Raw genomic sequence first — 20496 nt, forward strand, 5'->3', positions numbered from 1 at the left:
TTGAGGGTGGAGGAAAGCTTTGTAATCACCAAGTAATTTGAAACAAAAATAACTTTGATGCAGTAAATGAAAATGCCTTGGACCACAAGGACCAGAATTCTTCGGGAATATGTGTGAATTTAATGAAAGAGGATAGGGGCTTTGGTGAAGAATGCCTTAAATTACATTTGTATTTTTTCTGTCTAGAAACAAATGAGAGTTTTGAGTCCTGAACCATAACCATATTCTCCCATTCCTACCTAAAATGCCTGTCACATGGGGCATTCCTTGCAAGATGGTTTACATGGGAAAAGTTAAAAGACACAGATTACTTGGCCAAATTTCACGGCTGTTGTTTCATGTGTCTGTAATATGAAAATGCCTGTCATTCTGACTATGAGCAATGGATTACCTGTCAAAGAATTTGTCATTTCTTTCTTTTTCTGAAAACTTGCATTTTTTCCATTGCCTAGGTATTCCCTGTCAACGATGAGCCACCAGTCTTAAAGGCTGACCTCATGCCTGTCATGAATTGCTCAGAGGGAGGAGAGGTGGTCATCACCTCTGAATACATTTTTGCTACTGATGTGGACAGCGATAACTTGAAGTTGATGTTTGTGATTGCTCGCGAACCTCAGCATGGGGTGGTGAGGAGAGCTGGAGTCACAGTGGATCAGTTCTCTCAGAGAGATGTTATCTCAGAGGCCGTGACATACAAACACACAGGTAAGCAGCAGCATGGTGACCAGTGAGGGAATGCAAGCAACATGAGAGTCTCCACTCCTCAGTGTGGGCTCCCATAATCGAACAGTCAGAATGGTTACTTCCCTTAAAAACAAGAAGCAGCTGCAGCCTGGCCTCCATTTTTCCAGCATGATCACCATATATGGAAGTATTTCTGATTGTGTTATTATAACGAATTTCACACAGTGGAGAAAGGCAGATATTACTTGCTTTGTTCCTGACACTACCACACAGACCTTCCATTCACCCTATGATTCTCCTTAGCATTTCTGGTCAGTTTGACCATCGTAGTTGGTGGGTCTATAAATCATGACAGAAATGCCTGAAGCAAGCTCCTAAGGTAATTACATTATTAATTTTCAAAGCTTACTGATCACCAACTAGCTCCTAAGAAGCAACTGGTCTGCTTTTTGAGTTCCTGAAAAATAACGATAATGTCTTACCCAGTATATGACTTGCCCACAGCAAATGACAGCGTGAACACAGGTTAGATGTACAGAAAATGTTCATTTATTAGCACTGCAGTTACATTTTTGGCATTGCTTTATGTTGTCACCCAGGTGGCATTTGTTTCACTAAAAAATATTAATTCAACATCTGATATCTGTAACTTATAGCACTAAGCACTGTGGGGTACACAGGAATATGACCTAGACCCTGCTATGAAAGACTTTGAACTTAAATGGGTAGACAAAACCCATTTGCATGCAAAGATGACAGTGTGACTGACACTGACACACTGCACATCATCACATCATCTCACCTTGCACATCTTCTGAGGTCTGGGTTGGGGAAACTTCCTTGGTAACAATGCTGCATATATCATCTGCTGGCTTTTGCTGTACTGTAGTGCAATTTCCTGTCTACTCATCCATATGCCTCTTTAAACTGCAAGTTCCAATGCAGGAAGTATGATCAAGTATGTAAGGCCAGGTGAGTGGTATAGGAAATAAGAACTTTCAGAATTCAAATCATTTTCTTATTTGAAGAGATTCAAGCAGTGAGGCATGAAATAAATTCAAGGAGGAGGAATGGAGATAGCAAAGGATTAATTCAGAAATGGGAGAAAACATTCTGAAATAATATTTGTCCTATATACTTTGGAAAACAGTGATGTATTGGAACACCAGATGTCTCGGGACATTTTAATCACTTCACCAGACATCTTTTTTCTTTAAATGGTATCTCTCTATCCTCTTATCTGTGTTTAGTCTTAGGAAAGGTTTCATGGGTGATTTCCTTGTCCTGAGGAGCGTAGTTCGTATGTTTGATATCCCTCAGGAGTTCACCACTAGGTTCTCATTTTTGATTTCCCCAATGGATCTGAAATAGACTGGCAGAAAAGGGATCCAAAGACCAATGATTGTTATTTATTGCTTAATTATTTAACATCTCTGGCAGGCTCATGCAGCACAGGTAAATTAGGGGTGAGAAGAATCTGTCTTCTTTTCCAGTGCCTTGTCCTAAGTGCTAAACAACAGATATACAGATTTCTAAATCTCCTGTAGTGTAACAGCCATAGACGGGACTATTAACTAATTTTTTTAAAAATAAAACCCTGTAGGACATTGGGGCAAATTATTTCAAGTAGTCGGCTTTTGGTTATGTTACTAAGTTAGAAGGAATACTCGATTCAAAGGGTATTTTGGTATTTGAATGTTAACGTTTTCTTGTAATGATTACTCACTTACTCAATTGGTAGTTACCCAGCCCTGGGCTGGGATCAGGATAAAGAATCACAGCATTGTAGGATCTGAGGTTTCAGTGAGTTTTCTGGCCCTTCTCTTGCTTCTACGTGTTGATTTAGAGGCCACCTAAGAATAATTTTATTAGCATTACTTTATTTGCTTTCTATAAGTATAAAAATAATACACACTCATTGCAGAAAACTTGGAAGGAAGGGAAAAGTACAATGAAGTTTTGAAAACTCACCTTATTACATATCTAAAAGAGTCACTGTTCACATTTCAGTATTATAGTATTTTATTCTCTTTATTCTGGCCATAATTTTAACATAGTTGCAATTATGTTGTAACATATGCAGCTTTGCAGATTACTTTTATCATTTAGATTATCACCTAAAATGTTTATTAAAATATATATTAAATGTTAGAAAGTTATTATAAAGATGTTTTAGTAACAGAATAACATCTTACTATATGAAAGTCCATTAATAATTTGCTATTCTCCCAATTAACATTATCTGGTCCCAGCTACTTGGAGGCTGAGGTAGGAGGATCGCTTGAGCCCAGGAGGTGGAACCTAGAGTAAGCCAAGATCATGCCACTGCACTCCAACCTGGGCAACAGAGTGAGACCCTGTCTTCCCTCAAATTTTTTTTTAATAACACTATGATTAACATTTGTAAGTACCAATCATATCCTTAGGCTATATTCCATTTCAAGGTAAAGAATTTCACTACCTATATTGTAGGCTTTTTAGTGGCTTAATATTTGGCCTGCTTTCCCAGCTATTTCTGTAAATATATCCTATGCTTCCATTATCGAGAAATTGTGGTTACTCAATTTGCAATTTGCCTTCTCTGTTTTTAAAGCTGTCTTCTCTTTCTAGAGTGACTTTTCATTTCTCTCCCCCATTGCCTCTCCCTACAGATCTTCTATCCCATCTGTCCCAATGTTCTACCTTATCTGCTTGGCAAACTCTTACTCATCCTTTAATGCTCAGCACAAAGCCAGCAAAGGCATCTGGAAACTTTGCTGACTTTCCTTGGCACGTATGCCCTGCCCCTACGCCATTGTCAGCTAAAATCCATCTTCTTTCACCCTCAGCACCTTGCACACGATCAGGCCGGAATACATAAAATTGCCATTTAACAGGTAAAAAATGGTTTAATAGTAGCAATTTCATGTGATTCTACATAATACATACATACATACATACATACATCTGTGCTATTCTAACCACACTGCATTTCCTTCTCTACCATTAGACAGTATCGGTGCCTGACGCATAGTGTGGTCTTTTGACATTTGACATTCTTTTGAAATGTCTTTTGAAAGTTCCAAAATGTGTGCCTTTTTCTCTGCTGGTGTGCCGGAAACACTAATTATCACATAGTAGGTGTTGAATAAATATTTACTGAGTGAATTACTAATGAACACATTTTTAAGCCAATTTGCATTTTAGATATATGAATAGGTGAGAGGTCTCTTATTTTTGACTCTTTCTCACATTGACGGCTGGTTGTTTCTTTCTAATTCTCTCAACTTCAATTCTGTTTTTCCTTTTAAGCCCAGTTTTCTCATCCTTTGAACACTTGGTTGCTCAATAATATAATCTCTAGATTTTCCTTGTCATTTTTAAACAGGGGAAATAACGGCAACCGCAGAGCTCTGCAGATTTGACCAGAGTGTCTGCTGAAAAGAGAGGATGTCCCTGATCTTTTGTACCCTAGGTTCATCAAAACTCCAAGCATTAATTCCTCCCTGTATTAGTACATTTTGAGGCTGCTGATAAAGACATACCCGAAATTGGGCAATTTACAAAAGAAAGAGGTTTAATGGACTTACAGTTCCATGTGGCTGGGAAGCCTCATGATCATGGCAGAAGGCAAGGAGGAGCAAGTCACATCTTACATGGATGGCAGCAAGCAAAGAGAGCTTGTGCAGGGAAACTCCCATTTTTAAAACCATCAGATCTCATGAGACTCATTCACTATCATGAGAAAAGCACAGGAAAGACCTGCCCCCATAAATTTAGTCACCTCCCACTGGGTTCCTCCCACGAAATGTGGGAATTGTGGGAGTTACAATTCAAGATGAGATTTGAGCGGGGGAACAACTAAACCATATCACTCCCTTCTTGAGATTTTCATGGTGATGCATGAGAATTACCAACAGCACATGTGCAAAACTTTTCTGTGTCCTGGATAGCAAGCACTCTTACTCCATGCTCTTAGTGGGTAACCCAAGAGCAGATTGCCCTGTTGCTGATAAACTGTCTAATCCTGACATTTTGTTCCTTCTTCCTGTCACTGTCTAAACTAGGGACATTTTGAATCCTACAGATGTAAGACCTAAACAGTGAAAAGAAGAAAATGAAAATAAATGCCTCTTCTTTTCCACAGACTGTTGCTATTTTTAAAAACATCCTGGCTAATATATAGTAAGAAGAATATTGAAAGAAATGGCAAAAATGTGGCCTACTTTTGTATTTCACCTATTCAACATCCTCTTTTCTCATAACTGCTCTGTGGTTGATGGTTGTTCATTTAAGGTGGTTAATGTAAATGGAAAGACAATTACCAAAGGGAAAAGGTTGCCTTCTCCCTCTCCCTGAGGTTGGTCATAACATGAAATGATTATAAGGGAAGAATGAAACCTTCACTAGTGAAGCTTTGTGCCCTTGCTCATTCATAAACTGTCAGACCCTTGTTGGCCCAGTTTTGTCCCTCCTTATCATGATAGATGGCTGGTAGGGAGTTCACCAGAGGCAACAGATGGGCAAGAATTTTTGCATTATTTTCATGACTATATTTAATTTCATAGCCATAAAATTGGGTTTTACATTTATTTTATCCACATAACTTCTTTTCCTTGCTGTTTCAATGCTTGTAGAAGAGGTGTGAGTAGATTTCATCTTGGTATTCTATATTTTTTAAAAGGCAGGTTTCAGCTATAGTTGTGTCTTCCAGGTGGCGAGATTGGCATGATGCCCTGTTTTGACACCATTACATTGGTGGTTTCGGATGGAGAGGCTGGCCCTTTTGTGAATGGCTGTTGCTACAATGGACCCAATCCATCTGTTCCGCTTCATGCGTCCTTTCCAGTGTATGATCTCAACATCACGGTATACCCAGTAGACAACCAGCCACCTTCCATTGCAATAGGTGACAATGTGTTTTTCTGTTCCAGTACTATTGTCTGACCTAGTGTCATACCTGTGGTTCAGTGAAATAATACACTTCATTTATAGTCTAAAAAGAAAACCACCATATGGAATTGTCCTTCAATAATTACCTCAACACAAATTTTGTGGAAAACCCAAATCTGTTAAGATTACAGGGCAAAAGAATTTACATGTTTAAAAATTTTAATATTTCTGTATGGAGAGAGAATACGTGTGTTGGGGTGTGTGTGTGTGTGTGTGTGTGTGTGTCTTTGTGTGTGTGTTGAGACAAGGACAACATTGCAGTCCTCAAATATTCTGATTTTATTTCACATGGGAAAATATAATTTGCTTGCTGAAGAGAGAGTAATTTATTTTATCCATTATAATTTCTATTAGAACAGAGTGAGTATACCGGAGAGACCATTTATATACATTTAACCTTATTTGCTTTTTAGAAAGTCATCTTTTCATAGGCATTATATATATGTTCTGTCTCTCAGAAAAAAATATAAGCATATGTATGAATGTTATTGTAATTTGCAAACTATCTCCCAAGCAGTGTTCTGGAAAGAAAGCATTATCCCAGCAGAATAATTAAGCATCAAGCCATGAAAAAACTCTTCGTTACGAGCAATTCATAATAGCTCTCAGGCAATTAACACTCTGACAAACAGAGGTACCAACTGATCTTGAAGAGTACATAAACTACGTTTAGTGGCTTAACATTAAAACAGTTGGGCAATTCTTACTTTCATTTGTCACTTCCATAGAGACACAAGGGAAATCAGAGTTCCTTGAGAATGACTAAAGGGCTGTGCTGGAACAGTTAGTATTTCTGCTGGCTTTCTGTTCTCTTCTGACTTGCCTGGACAAGAAAAAAATATAATTCCATAGGTCAAAGTAAATTCACTCATTACCACTCAAGATTTTCACTTTAAAAAGAATTATGCCAGAGAAAATGAACAACTCCCATGGAAATGTTTTTGCACATGGGAAGCTTCTCTGAACTAGAATTTCAGTCACTGCATTTTGTCCTACCTAGTCTGTTTAGAGGATTTCATGCTAAGTTGTAATTGTGTTTTTATTTGTATGCAGGTCCCATGTTTGTTGTAGATGAGGGCTGCTCAACAGCCCTTACTGTTAACCATTTGTCCGCCACTGACCCTGACACTGCAGCAGATGACTTGGAATTTGTTTTGGTTTCTCCTCCTCAGTTTGGCTACCTCGAAAATATACTCCCTTCTGTGGGTTTTGAAAAAAGCAATATTGGCATAAGTATAGGTAAGCTGTAGCTTCGTCAGCAGCAATGACTCCCTTCCTTATATTTATGAAAGCGATTGGCCAGGTCATGCTTAATAACTTTGTAAGGACTTTCAAAATGTTTAAAGCACCGGGCGTGGTGGCTGATGCCTGTAATCCCAGCACTTTGGGAGGCCGAGATGGGCAGGTCACCTGAGGTCAGGAGTTTGAGTCCAGCCTGACCAATGTGGTGAAACCCCTCTCTACTAAATATAAAAAATTAGCCAGGTGTGGTGGCATATGCCTGTAATCCCAGCTACTTGGGAGGCTGAGGCAGGAGAATTGCTTGAAACCAGGAGGCAGAGGTTGCAGTGAGCTGAGATTGTGCCATTGCACTCCAATCTGGACAGCAACAGCGAAACTCCATCTCAAAAAAAAAAAAAAAAAAAGTTTAAAGCACCATATGTATTCAATGAATTATTATTACTATTATAGCTGATGCTTTTGAATCTTACCATTTTTCATTTAAATTTTTATTCTGACTTCCCCCTTGCATGCAAATTTACTTCAAAATAAATGGAATTTTACTTATGAAAAATACAAGAATAAACATTGAAGAAAGAATGGTTTAAAAGGCAACACAGGATACCACGAGAGAGTGAATCTAGCGGGAGCTCACAAGGTCTCATTCTCACAACCTTTTAGCATTTTGAATAGATATTGGTGGAAAGGGTGAGGAAATATACTATGGGTGTAACACAGAGAAAGCCTGAAATGTTGAAGCAGATGACATTAATTTTAAAACCAAAACGTGTCCCAGATACTTAAATAGGTCTTGTATTTGAGGCAAAAACAGACCAACCAAAACAAAAACAGAAAGCAAAGACAAAGTCTTCCAAAGACATATAAATGATTCTCCAAACCGCTTTTGAAGAATGTCCATTTTAAATATGAAAGAGACTGAATATAAGATTAATTGCATTCAATGTTACTCAGTTTTTCTGGTGACTTAATGCACATCTTTAAGCATTTTCTCTTTGGATTTAAGTCCATGTCAAAATACTAAAACAGCGGGTTAGCTAATTCCACTCCTCAATCCAGCACCTTGCTTGATATGTATGTCTTCAAGTAGGCAGATGATTGATTGACTCTTGTTTTGCCTTTACGTGACGGAGGTGGTCTCTTTTTATACTCAAGTATGACAGAGACCATTCATGCAAAAGTAGTCATTTAATCAAGGGAAGGTCTCTGACATTTATTCTAAGTATCTGAAGTATTCTTGAAGTCCCTGTGCATACTGGTTAAAAAGTATTACTCTTTGGTTCTCCATGCAAATTTTATTCTTCTGTATGATCTATGGATATCTGCCTTTATGTTGATGGTTGGCTGTTGTAGCAGCCCTTGATAGCAAGATACTTAGGTCAACTGCTATGATCTCTTATTTGTATTACTGAGAAATTGACTATTATTGGGTTAAGGATTAAGGACCAATAACTTGGAAAAATTTTTTTTTTAATTTATCTGTTCCATCTTGGTGTGCTCTAGATTCATTTCAGTGGAAAGACATGAACGCTTTTCACATTAACTACGTGCAGTCCAGGCATCTGAGGATAGAACCAACTGCCGACCAGTTCACGGTGTACGTCACAGATGGGAAGCAACACTCCTTGGAGATACCATTTTCTATTATAATCAACCCCACAAATGATGAAGCTCCTGACTTTGTAGTGCAGAATATTACTGTAAGAAACATATCCAAATGTTCCATTTCTCTTTTATCATTTTGATTTTTATTTTCAATTAGTCCATTTACATTGCTCCAAGTGCATTAACACATTGCATTGGTGAGGAGTGGGGAAGGCTATGTTATGTAATGCAATCATTTGAAAATTATTAATCTTCCTGCCTTTCCTCTTTTGTTGGCACATGGATTTCTCTGGAGAGCCCTTCAGTAATTATGAGAGAGAAAAAAAATCTACAGATGATTCCATCGATACCTACCTCCATTGTCTTGTATCTTGCCTAGGGTCGGGGCTTCTGAAATAATACCACTGGGAAGTTGTCCCTTGCTCTTCTCTGGAAGTAGTCATGGTTTTTTTGTTTTTTGTTTTTTGAGATGGAGTCCCGCTCTGTCACCCAGGCTGGAGTGCAGTGGCGTGACCTCGGCTCACTGCAAGCTCCGCCTCCCGGGTTCACGCCATTCTCCTGCCTCAGCCTTCCGAGTAGCTGGGACTGCAGGCGCCTGCCACCACGCCCGGCTAATTTTTTGTATTTTTACTAGAGACGGGGTTTCACCGTGTTAGCCAGGATGGTCTTGATCTCCTGACCTCGTGATCCGCCCGCCTCGGCTTTCCAAAGTGCTGGGATTACAGGCATGAGCCACTGCGCCCAGCCAAAGTTGTCATGGTTTTACCTGCATTCCCTAGAGAGACTACTGGAGAGTGAAAAATATGAAGTCCTGTGTGTTACGGGAAAGCAGACTTTAAGCTTCGCATAATTTTTTTTTAGATAATCATATTTTGCTTTCTCGTGAGAAAATGCATTTATTTTGTAGATAGTTGGGCTTCCATCAAGTTATGCTGCAAGAAGATTTGAGGTTTTTGTTTAAGTTATTATAATCCATTCCAAACCTGTCTACTAATCAGGTTTGGCATTTTATGTATATTGATCTAAAATTTTTGTTGTCCTAATCTCAATAGTCTATTCAATCTGCAAGAAACAACCTCACGTTTTAGTCAAGCTCTATGAAGAAGGATATTATAACATATTTTAAGTTGCTTTATTAAAGTTCTTGGAGAAAAAGCCAAGGTCCTATTTAAAATGTTTTCATAAGTATACCATTGTAAGTTGAACTATGATGCCACTTTAATATTTAATAAGTAGGGCTAGATAAAAGAAAATCAGCATCCTTTTAGCACAAGTATCATATATGGCAAGTGTTTTTTTGTTAACACATGTTCAATAAAATGTGGTTGTAGGAGGGTGCCCTTCAAAGTCAGTAAGAGAGGGTGAAATGAAAGGATGCTTTAGGCCAGGCATGGTGGCTCACGCCTGTAATCCCAGCACTTTGGGAGGCTGAAGCAGGAGGATCCTTTGAGCCCAAGAGTTCAAGACCAGCCTGGGCAATGTGGCAAAACCCCATCTCTACAAATAATAAAAATAAATTTTAAAAATTAGCCAGGCTTGTGACACATGCCTATGGTCCTAGCTACTTGGGGGCTGAGGTGGGAGGATTGCTTAAGCCTGGGTGGGTGGGTGTGCAGTGAGCCATGATTGAGCCACTGTACTGTAGCCTGGGCAACAGAGAAGACTATGAGGAAGGAAGGAAGGATGGAAGGAAGGAAGGAAGGAAGGAGGAGGGGAGGGGAGGGGAAAAGGAAAAGAGAGAAAGGGAAAGGAAAAGAAAAAAGGGAGGGAGGGAAAGAAAGAGAAGAAGAGAGGAAGGAAGGAGAGAGAAAGAAAGAGAAAAGAGAAAGAAGAAAGAAAGGGAGGGAGGAAGGGAAGGAGGGAAAGAGAAAGAAAGAGGAAGGAAGGAAGGGGAAAAGGGAGAAAGGAGAGAAAGGGAAAGGAAAAGAAAAGAGGGAGGGAGGGAAAGAGAAGAAGAGAGGAAGGAAGGAAGGAGAAAAAGAGAAAGAAAAGAAAAAGAAAGAAAGAGAAAGAAGAAAAGAAAGAGAAAGAAGAAAGAAAGGGAGGGAGGAAGGGAGGGAGGGAGGGAAAGAGGAAGGAAGGAAGTTTTCACAAATTCAAACCATACATGTCCTTCAAGGCTTAATTGCCTTCTCAGTCATGAAAACATGCTGATCTCTGCCCTTTTGTGATTCTTGTTTATGAATATCTAGCAGCACTAGACATTTTCTTCCTTGAGTTATAGTTATTGATGGACCTTTGCAGTCTTACCTGACTTGGGTTGTTGAGAATACTATGTAGCATAGTAACATTGCAGATTACCAATATGCATGTGTAGAATTTATATACTCTTATTATTTAGATTTTGCTATATTTCAAAATGGGCAACAGAAATACTTTTTTGTTCTCTCAATCCTCATGAGAAAAAAAGATTGAATCAGCTAAGTAACATATTGTCAAGTTCTAAATGACTAGATACTACATGAAATGATAAACATTTAATTGTCTTTGTGTTTAAAGGATTATGAAACCTGAAGTGGGTGTGAGAGGGAATGGGAAGAGTAGTTCAGGAAATTTGGAAGTAGAAGAATTGGAGGGAGATGAGGGACCCATTATGAAAATATACATAATTATGCATCCAGTAGCATCCTTTGGCATTGTTGTTGATTTCAGTGGAAATACAGAAGTTTTTGCTGCAGTAACAAAAATAAAAACCACCAAATATGCTTAGTGTATGTAGCAAATATTTGTATCACTTATAAAGCAGATGGAAACATGAGACTTGTAGAAGCAAGGAGATCCACGAGGATTGGTTTATGAAGGTGAAGGTTGTAGATTCAGTTTTACAACTGAACTTTTCCATGACTTCTTGAAAGCAAACACCGTCTTGGTTGCATTTTTCCCCTGACCTTTGACTTATGAACAATACATATTTTAAAAATTATATGTCCTTTGTCCTTCATGGAAATGAATAAAGTGCTTTGAAATCTTCAGAAAAAAATGTAAGGGGGATTAATAGATCTGTTACTTCCTTTACATTCCTATTAAACCAGCAATTTCTTTTTAGGACTCATCCTATATAAATCTCATAGAAAATTTGAAGTAGGATATATTGAAATGATTTCTTTTAAGCAGTTTTCCAAGGAAAGACAAGTTGTCTTTCGTGCATTGTTGACTTTTCTCATGTGTTCTTGCTCAGGTGTGCGAGGGTCAGATGAAAGAGCTGGACTCTTCCATCATCAGCGCTGTGGACCTGGACATTCCCCAGGATGCCCTGCTGTTCAGCATCACTCAAAAGCCACGCCATGGCCTCCTCATCGATAGGGGGTTTAGCAAAGACTTCTCTGAGAATAAGCAGCCAGCCAACCCTCACCAGAAACATGTACCTGTTCACAGTTTTTCCATGGAACTCCTCAAGACTGGTATAGCATGTTCCACTTCCATGCATTTGTTATTGTTGATTGAATAATTTAACCCATACTTATATGTGAAATCTAAACAGGTCAAACTAATATAAGCAGAGAGTAGAATGATGGTTACTAGAGGCTGAGGGTGGGAGGATTGGGGAGATGTTGGTTAAAGGATATGAAATTTCGGTTAGACAGGAGAAGTAAGTTCAAGAGATTTATTGTACAGCATAGTTACCATAGTTAACAATATATTGCATATTTGAAAATTCCTAAGACAGTAGATTTTAAGAGTTCTCACCAATCAAAAAAATGAGTATGAGAAGTAATGCATATGTTAATTAGCTTGATTTAACCATTCCACAATGTGGCCGGGCCTGGTGGCTCACGCCTGTAATCCCAAAACTTTGGGAGACGAAGACAGGTGGATCACTTGAGGTCAGGAATTTGACACCAGCCTGGCCAACATGGTGAAACCCTGTCTCTACTAAAAATACAAAAATTAGCCGAGTGTGATGGTGCACTTCTGTAATCCCAGCTACTCAGGAGGCTGAGGCACGAAATCGCTTGAGCCTGGGAGGCAGAAGTTGCAGTGAGCCGAGATCGTGCCACTGCACTCCAGACTTCCAGCCTGGGTGACAGAGTGAGACTCTGTCAAAAAACAAACAAACAAAAACCAAAATAAACCCATTTCACAATGTATACATGCATCAAAACACCCCATTATATATCATAAATATATACAATGTTTATTTGCCAATTAAAAATAAAAATTTTAAAATAATTTAACCTAGAAAAGGTAATAATACATCACAGAAATAGGGGTTGAAGAAATAGCATTCACCTACTTTATTCATTTGTTTCTCAAGGGCTCTCTCTAGGCCTGGATTAATGTAGGACAGGAGGCCCTAGGTAGAGGTAGTAGGTAATTGAAAAGGCAACAACATGTTTTCTTTCACTTTTAGACTACCATTAAAAATGATATTTGAGTTTTTATTGTATTTTCACTCAAACATTTAATGCTATAATTAAAAAATCCTTTTTAAAACTATTGAGATCATGAAACTACATTTTAAGAGACTGGTCTGCCAAAATTTCCACAGTTGAAACAAATACAGAACCACATATAATAATGCTCATTATTTTCTGAGGGGATAATTTACTCTTTAGAGAAATGGCACATTGCATAGCAGCCTGAATTATTTTTTAATTACTCTTTTAAAAAATTCAATCGTATCCCACTTTTCACATATGAAAATACTTTTAAAATTTTGAGAAAAGTTTGCGGTTCCTGAATTACTGCTTCCTCCCATTCTCCTTCCTTAGGCATTTTCTTTTCCCAGCCTGTAAGGTCCTTCCCCCTCCTTTGCCAGGCTAGCCAAGGCTGTGCCTTCAAAACGCACCTTTCTGTTAACCTCTGCTTGAGCCCCACCCAAGGTCTCCAAACCACTCCTTCTCTGTGCTTGTTTCATCTTAGCACTTGTTTAACATTTTTCCAACTTCTTTTAGTTATTTGTTTCCCCAACTAGTGTGTAAGCTTTCTGCTCCAAAGGTTTTTTTGTAATTGTTGCAAAAATCATCTCAGGTTTAAATTTAAAAAGTGCATTTATAACCAAACACCGCATGTTCTCACTCATAGTTGGGAATTGAACAATGAGAACACATGGACACAGGAAGGGGAACATCACACTCTGGGGACTGTTGTGGGGTGGGGGCACGGGGGAGGGATAGCATTGGGAGATATACCTAATGCTAAATGATGAGTTAATGGGTGCAGCACACCAGCATGGCACATGTATACATATGTAACTAACCTGCACATTGTGCACATGTACCCTAAAACTTAAAGTATAATAATAATAAAAAAAAAGAAAAAAATGCATTTATATATTTCTCAGCTTTTATCAATTGCAAAGAAATACTTTCTAGGACATAAATGATGATATTACCAAATCAATAAACCACATGCTACAAATAATAGAATACATTGTTTAAAATTTTTTTTTCAAATTAGACCAAGGAAAAAATAATAATTCAAATTTTACTCTCAAGAAAGTCAATTTTTTAAAAATAACATTTGTTGGTTATTATCTAGTTAAATAAGAATTATATGATCATTGTGTACAGTTTGGACACAGTCATTTTGAAGAAAAAATAAAAATTTCCTACATAAAAATTAGTATTTGGGTTGATATTTTGGAGACTTTCTCAGAAATTAGATTTTCACCTCTATTTTATCTGTGGTTCATTTATGGCTACATTTTTTAAAAACTTTAGCATATTCTCATAAACATCCCCCCAAACAAATATACAAAGTTTATAAAACTCTTCCCATATTATATAATCTGTTTTTCTTCTTACCTTTTTTTTTTTGGAGACAGGGTCTTTCACTGTCACTTAGGCTGGATTGTGGTTGTGCAATCACAGTTCTCTCCATCCTGGACTTCCAGGGCTCAAGTGATCCTCTGACCTCAGCCTCCCAACTAGCTGGGACTACAGGCACAAGTCATCACACATACCACTGGCTGATGAAAAAAAATTTTTGTAGAGACAGGGTCTCCCTATGTTGTCCAGGCTGGTCTCGAACTCCTGGGCTCAAGTGATTTTCCTGCACTGGCCCTTCAAAGTGCTGGTATTACAGGAGTAGGTCACCATAACTGGCCTCTTCTTACTTTTAAAATATTGAGGCCGGGCGTGGTCGTTCACACGTGTAATCCCAGCACTTTGAGAGGCCGGGATGGGTGGATCACTTGAGGCCAGGAGTTCGAGACCAGCCTGGCCAACATGGCAAAACCCAGAGTCTATTAAAAATACAAAAATTAGCCAGGTGTGGTCACACCTGTCTGTAACCCCAGCTACTTGGGAGGCTGAGGCATGAGAATCGCTTGAACCCAGGAGGTAGATATTGTAGTGAGCCAATATCATGTCACTGCATTCCAGCCTGGGTGACAGAGTGAGACTCTGTCACAAAAAAAATTGTTATTATTATTAAAAACGTAGCTTTTGATAATTACCTTATAAAATCATCATATAGACTTACTGTGCTGTAATTTTTTAAAAGAGATGACTTTGTCACCCAGGCTTGAGTGAAGTGGGATGATCATAACTCACTGCAGCCTCAAATTCCTGGGATCAAGCATTCCTCCCTGCCTGAGCCTCTTGAGCAGCTATGACTACAGGCGTCACCTGGCTAGTGTTTCAAACAAAAAATTCTTTTAAAGACAAGGTCTCATTATGTTTTCCGAACTGGCCTCGAACTCCTGGCCTCAAGCGATCCTCCCACTTGAGCCCCGACAAGTTGTTAGGACTACAGGCGCTCACCACTCTACTGGCTCCTGTGCTGTAATTTTATACAACTATCTTTAAAATACAACTTTAAAATATTTTATACAACTTTAAAATATCCAGATAGTTTTCCGTTTCTTGATATTAAAAGTTATATTTCGGTAAACATTTTATATAAATCTGGGTGCACATCTCCTAGTATTTTAGTAGCTTTGAAGTAAGTTTTGAAAATGTGAAATGTTAGGATTCTAATTTTGTTCTTTTTCGAGGCTGTTTTGGCTGTTCTGAGACTCTTGAATTTCCATTTAAATGTTAGGTAGATTTAAATAAAATAGTTACATTGTTAATATTTAAGTTTTGATCTATTAAGAATTCATTTTGATGATTGGCTCGAGGTAGGGATATAACTCTATAATTTTCCCCAAATAATTAACTTTCTCAGTTTTATTTAAATACCCTGCACCTTTGTTTATATAGTTTATTTAAAAATATATTCCTTCCTAACTGATTTTAAATAACACCCTTAATCAAATACTAAATTATTTAAATAAAAAGTCTTTAATAGGCTAAGAAGGCACTCTTTTACTTCATAAAACAAGTTTAATTTCACCCTACTGCACTGATAAATGAACTCTTGCTAATACCCCTGCCTTGAAAATTAAGACATTATCTGTGACATATGTCCTGATGGTTCAATCATAAGGAAGATTTACTTATTTTTTTTCTTCTTCCAGGAATGAGGTTGACGTACATGCATGATGACTCAGAGAGCCTTGCTGATGATTTTACAATCCGTTTGTCAGATGGGAAACATAAGATACTTAAAACCATTTCAATAGAGGTCATCCCAGTTAATGATGAAAAACCAATGCTGAGCAAGTAAGCTACCTGAAAAGAGTCCCTTTCAGATTTCTATACAATTCTATGAAATCTACAATACTAGGTACAGGTGTGTGTGTGTCTCCCAAAGAAGCAAGTCTTCGCTAGCTCCTATCACAGCTTGCCCCTGCCACTCAGGCATGAGGAACCTTTAGTGCAAATGTTAGTTAAGGTAACCTCTCCTTAACGATCAGCCCTTTAATTACTTGATTTTCTTCTAAACATACTAATTAGTTGTAAAGAATAAGAATGACTGAACACACAGTATGGAATGAACAATCTACTAAACATATAAATACATGCACTTACACCAACGTGACTGCACACCTACCAAAGTGCAATTAATATATAGATTCAACTAAAGTCTAATAACATTAACTGCAGACAGTCCTTACAACAGATTTGCTGAAACTTGTAACTAAGCGTGGCGGAGGGAAATAAATCAACCCACTTCTTTCATTATCTTGGTACTTTTTTGTCCACCAGTTCTCTACTGTGTTCCATATGGGTCAACACCCCCTCCCACCTCACATCGAAATCATCATTTTCTAAAATTCTGAGCGATATTATTCAATTGTAAACTTTCTCAGTATCTCCCTGTATTAGTCTGTTCTCACACTGCTATAAGGACATACCCGAGACTGAGTAACTTATAAAGAAAAGAGGTTTAATTTACTCACAGCTCTGTAGGGATTGGGAGGACTCAGGAAACTTACAATCATGCCAGAAGAGGAAGCAAACACATCCTTCTTCACATGGTAGCAGGAGAGAGAAAAACAAGTGCCTAGTAAAGGGGAAAGCCCCTTATAAAACCATCAGATCTTGTGAGAACTGACTCACTATCATGAGAACAGGATGGGGGAAACTGCCCCATGATTCAATTATCTCTACCTGGTCCCTCCCACAACACATGGAGATTATGGGAACTACAATCAAGATGAGATTTGGGTGAGGACACAGCCAAACCATATCACTCTCTCTGTAAGTGCTCAGAGTTTGATCATAGGGTATAGAGTATTCATTAATTCTATTTCTATAGCCCCAGCTATTTCTTTTACAATTGGCAGCTGTACAGAACTGTACACAGTCTACAGAACTGAACAGAGTTTTAGGGGACCAACTCTTCTCTAGAGCTATAAGTAAAAAAGCATCTGGTTCTTGGAACCTCCTTGATGACTTCACCTCTTTTTTCAACAGTGCAACAGTAAGAGACATGTTATAGATAGTCTGGGTTTTTATCAGGGAGTGAATAACTTACTGAAAGCACCCAAACCCCCCAAATCTCTTCCAATCTGCAGAAAGGAGGGCCTCAAACAAGTCCCTTCCTTATCTGCCCCATATCCTGCTGTTCCCTATGAGCCACTGATAAGGTTCTTAGAAAGCATTATGGGAAGTACTGATGATAGATTTTTGGAGGGTTGCATCTCATACATCAGTTTGTCTAAAAGTATTCACCAAAAAATTTCTATTTTCTTATTTCTTAGCTAATATGTTGGATTAGTATAGCCTTTATTTATAAATATGAAAATATGAAGGCTGTCATAGTATTACAGTACCTCCTTTTTGATGATCTCATTTTAAGAGGCAGGGAGGTGAAAGCTGGCAGGGTGAGGGCCCCGGGGCATCCACTGGAGAGGGGTAAAAACTGGCATTTATTAAGTGCTTACTATAGGACAGACAGTATATTAGATTCTTTCACATATATTATTTCATTAAATCCTCACCAAAATTGTGGAAAATGCATATTATTATCCTGACTGAGGAAAACTGAGACCAGAGAGGTAAAAGAGCTTACACTAGGCACCCACTCAACTCCATTTGACTCCAAAGGCCATGCTCTTGTTACTAAACTCACTGGAATAGCTACATCTACAGAATCATCAAACCTTCAGCCCTGCTTCAAAAACCCTCCCTTTTCTGTGCTTCCTCTTTCCTTCTCTCCTGTGGATAGGAAGTAATACACTCTCTTTCTCTTCCATGTGTGTCCTTGGGCATATCACCTCTTTCCTTCTCCCGGAAACTGCTCCATTATTTTTTCCTCCAGTATCTTCAATCTCTCCCTTTTCATTTCCTCTGTTAACAAGACAAAGGGATATGGATTGTGGTTAAGAGAGCAAATGCTGGAGTCAGATTGACTCAGTTCAGCCACTTACCAACAGTGTGATCTTGAACATGTTGTTTAACCTCTCTCAATCTCTCTGTTAACCTCTCTGTAAATGAGGACAATAGTGGTATCCTCTTAATAGGATTGTTGCAAGGATTAAATAAAATATGTAAACATGCTTGAAAGACTAGCTACTACATGGTAAGTGCTACTAAGTGTTATTGTTATTATTACAAGCAGATATCCTAATTGTAAAAATACAAAGACAAGCTAGTCCCCCATTCATTTCACTGAGGAACTTTTTGGAAGAGTTCCATTTCTGCCCACTTTCTCCAATCTCCACTTTATTATTTTTTTCTTTCTTTCTTTTCTATTTTTTTTTTTTTTGAGACAAAGTCTCGCTCTGTCACCCAGGCTGGAGTGCAGTGGCACGATGTTGGTTCACTGCAAGCTGTGTCTCCCAGGTTCACACCATTCTCCTGCCTCAGCCTCCCAAGTAGCTGGGACTACAGGCGCCTGCCACCACGCCTGGCTAATTTTTGTATTTTTGGTAGAGATGGGGTTTCACCATGTTGGCCAGTATGGTCTCGATCTCCTGACCTCGTGATCTGCCTGCCTCAGCCTCCAAAAGTGCTGGGATTACAGGCGTGAGGCACTGCGCCCGGCCCAATCTCTACTTTATTAAAGATGCTCCCTTAAAAGTTACTCTTGGCTTTCCCGCCAAATCTAATGGCTCTTCTAACCTTCCTGGACTCTTTGAGAGCATGTAACACCATTTCTTTGCTATTCCTTTTAGCTACTGTAGAGGATGCTTTGGGTCCTGCAGATCACAGCCCCAAAGCCCATCTCTGATTCTGGTCCTGATCGTGGTGGAATTTGCCATGTCAGTGTCCCATCTCAGGTGTCCGCAGTGCCTCACTCCACTTTTCTGCCTCAGGGCTTTCATGCCGCCCATGTCCATGCTCAGCAGAGAGCACTCTGGGGACAGCCCTTAACCTCGGGAGCTAGTAGATAAGATAAATGCTCCAGCTTCCTGTCCATTAGGAGCACAATTTGAATCACATCTATGTGGTTCCTCAAGATACCCAGCAGGATTGAGCCCCAATTCTCCATAGCAGTAAAACACCCTTTGTTGCCTTTTTCTCCTTCCCTTTCTCTCCTACTCCCTCTCTCCTGCCTCCTGGAATCACTTCACAAATAAATTACCTTCCTTGTCCTAGGATCCTTTTAGGATAACCTAGATTATGACACACCTTGTCCTCTCTTGGCTTCCAGACATTGAATTCTGACACTGAATTGCAAACATTTCATTCTGACCAGAAATTTAATTCTGAATTCTTCCTACCAAACTCTTCATCTTCTTAATGACATTGGCTTCCCGTTTTGATTAATCTGTCTGACCGCTAATCTCCATAAGCCCTCAACCAACTGATTGCTTAGATTTCTGGAATAATGGGATTCCCATTCTCTAGTAAAGAGGTGTGCAAATGTCACCACCCACTGCGAGGGAAGATGTCAGCCCTGGGTAGCAAGATACTCACCCTGAGTGAAAGTTGTTGGAACTGAGGCGTTCAGGTTTTGGCATCTCCGCAGAGGAGCATAACACTGTTGATGCCAGTTGCTGGTTCTCAAATATCCTTCATCTGAATCCCAAGAAATTCAGGCATCCCAATTTTTCTCAGAAACTAAGCTGTAAAGTTGGACAGAGTTAGGCCCCACATGATGACCACAACTGAGAGCTAGAAACACTGGTGGAAAGAGATCCCTTTCTCACTTTGGCGAGACCAGGGACAATGGCCATATAGGCTGTGAAGGCAGCAGCACCGCACAGTAAAGGAGCTATAGAAACCACAGCAGTGGTGGCTCTGGTAGGATCAGCAGCAGCTCTGCCCCAGCCTACTGTTCAAGAAGAGAGGAGCTGACCTGGCGTCTGTAACACTGGGAAAAGATGAATCTATAACAAGAACACATACTACCCAGAACATTACTTAGAAGAGGAAGAGTAATTTAGAGAGTCCCAGATTACCTATCACCTGACTCAGAATGGCATATCATCAATGGCACTGGAACATCTATAGGCCAGTCAATGAATCTCTTTAATTGAGTTTCTGTCTGTAAAATTAGAACACTGATACCTAGCCCTCTTACTTCATGGAGCTGTTGTTGTGAGTGTAAAATGAAATACTGGAAACAAGATCATTTTATAGAATAAATTATAACTTACAAAATTGTAAAGTTCGGTACATGTAATCAATTAGAAGTGCCTAATTCCCTCTTCCCACATTCATTAGGGCTGACCCATTGTCTTTTCAGACTTTCACGTGTGGGGGTAGAGAGCCTGTTTCATTCCTCTCACTAGTCATCTTCAGTACTTTGAATATT

At 39.0% G+C, this 20496-nt stretch overlaps 1 protein-coding gene across 4 annotated transcripts in view; it reads left to right on the top strand.

Annotated features, from left to right (window-relative positions):
* Positions 1 to 20496, top strand: part of FREM1 (FRAS1 related extracellular matrix 1) — a 256334-nt gene that overhangs the window by 180046 nt on the left and 55792 nt on the right. For 3 of the 4 annotated variants that reach the window (XM_054657951.1, XM_054657963.2, XM_009456318.4), the window contains 6 exons: positions 453 to 705; positions 5378 to 5572; positions 6670 to 6855; positions 8359 to 8555; positions 11639 to 11861; positions 15866 to 16010. In XM_054657951.1, coding sequence (XP_054513926.1) covers positions 453 to 705; positions 5378 to 5572; positions 6670 to 6855; positions 8359 to 8555; positions 11639 to 11861; positions 15866 to 16010 — 1199 coding nt within the window. Of the gene's footprint in view, positions 1 to 452; positions 706 to 5364; positions 5573 to 6669; positions 6856 to 8358; positions 8556 to 11638; positions 11862 to 15865; positions 16011 to 20496 lie in introns of those variants that run through there. The other variant, XM_054657964.2, reaches the window with a different exon arrangement.

Source organism: Pan troglodytes, chromosome 11 (genome assembly GCF_028858775.2).
Source record: "Pan troglodytes isolate AG18354 chromosome 11, NHGRI_mPanTro3-v2.0_pri, whole genome shotgun sequence".
Taxonomy (NCBI): Eukaryota; Metazoa; Chordata; class Mammalia; order Primates; family Hominidae; genus Pan; species Pan troglodytes.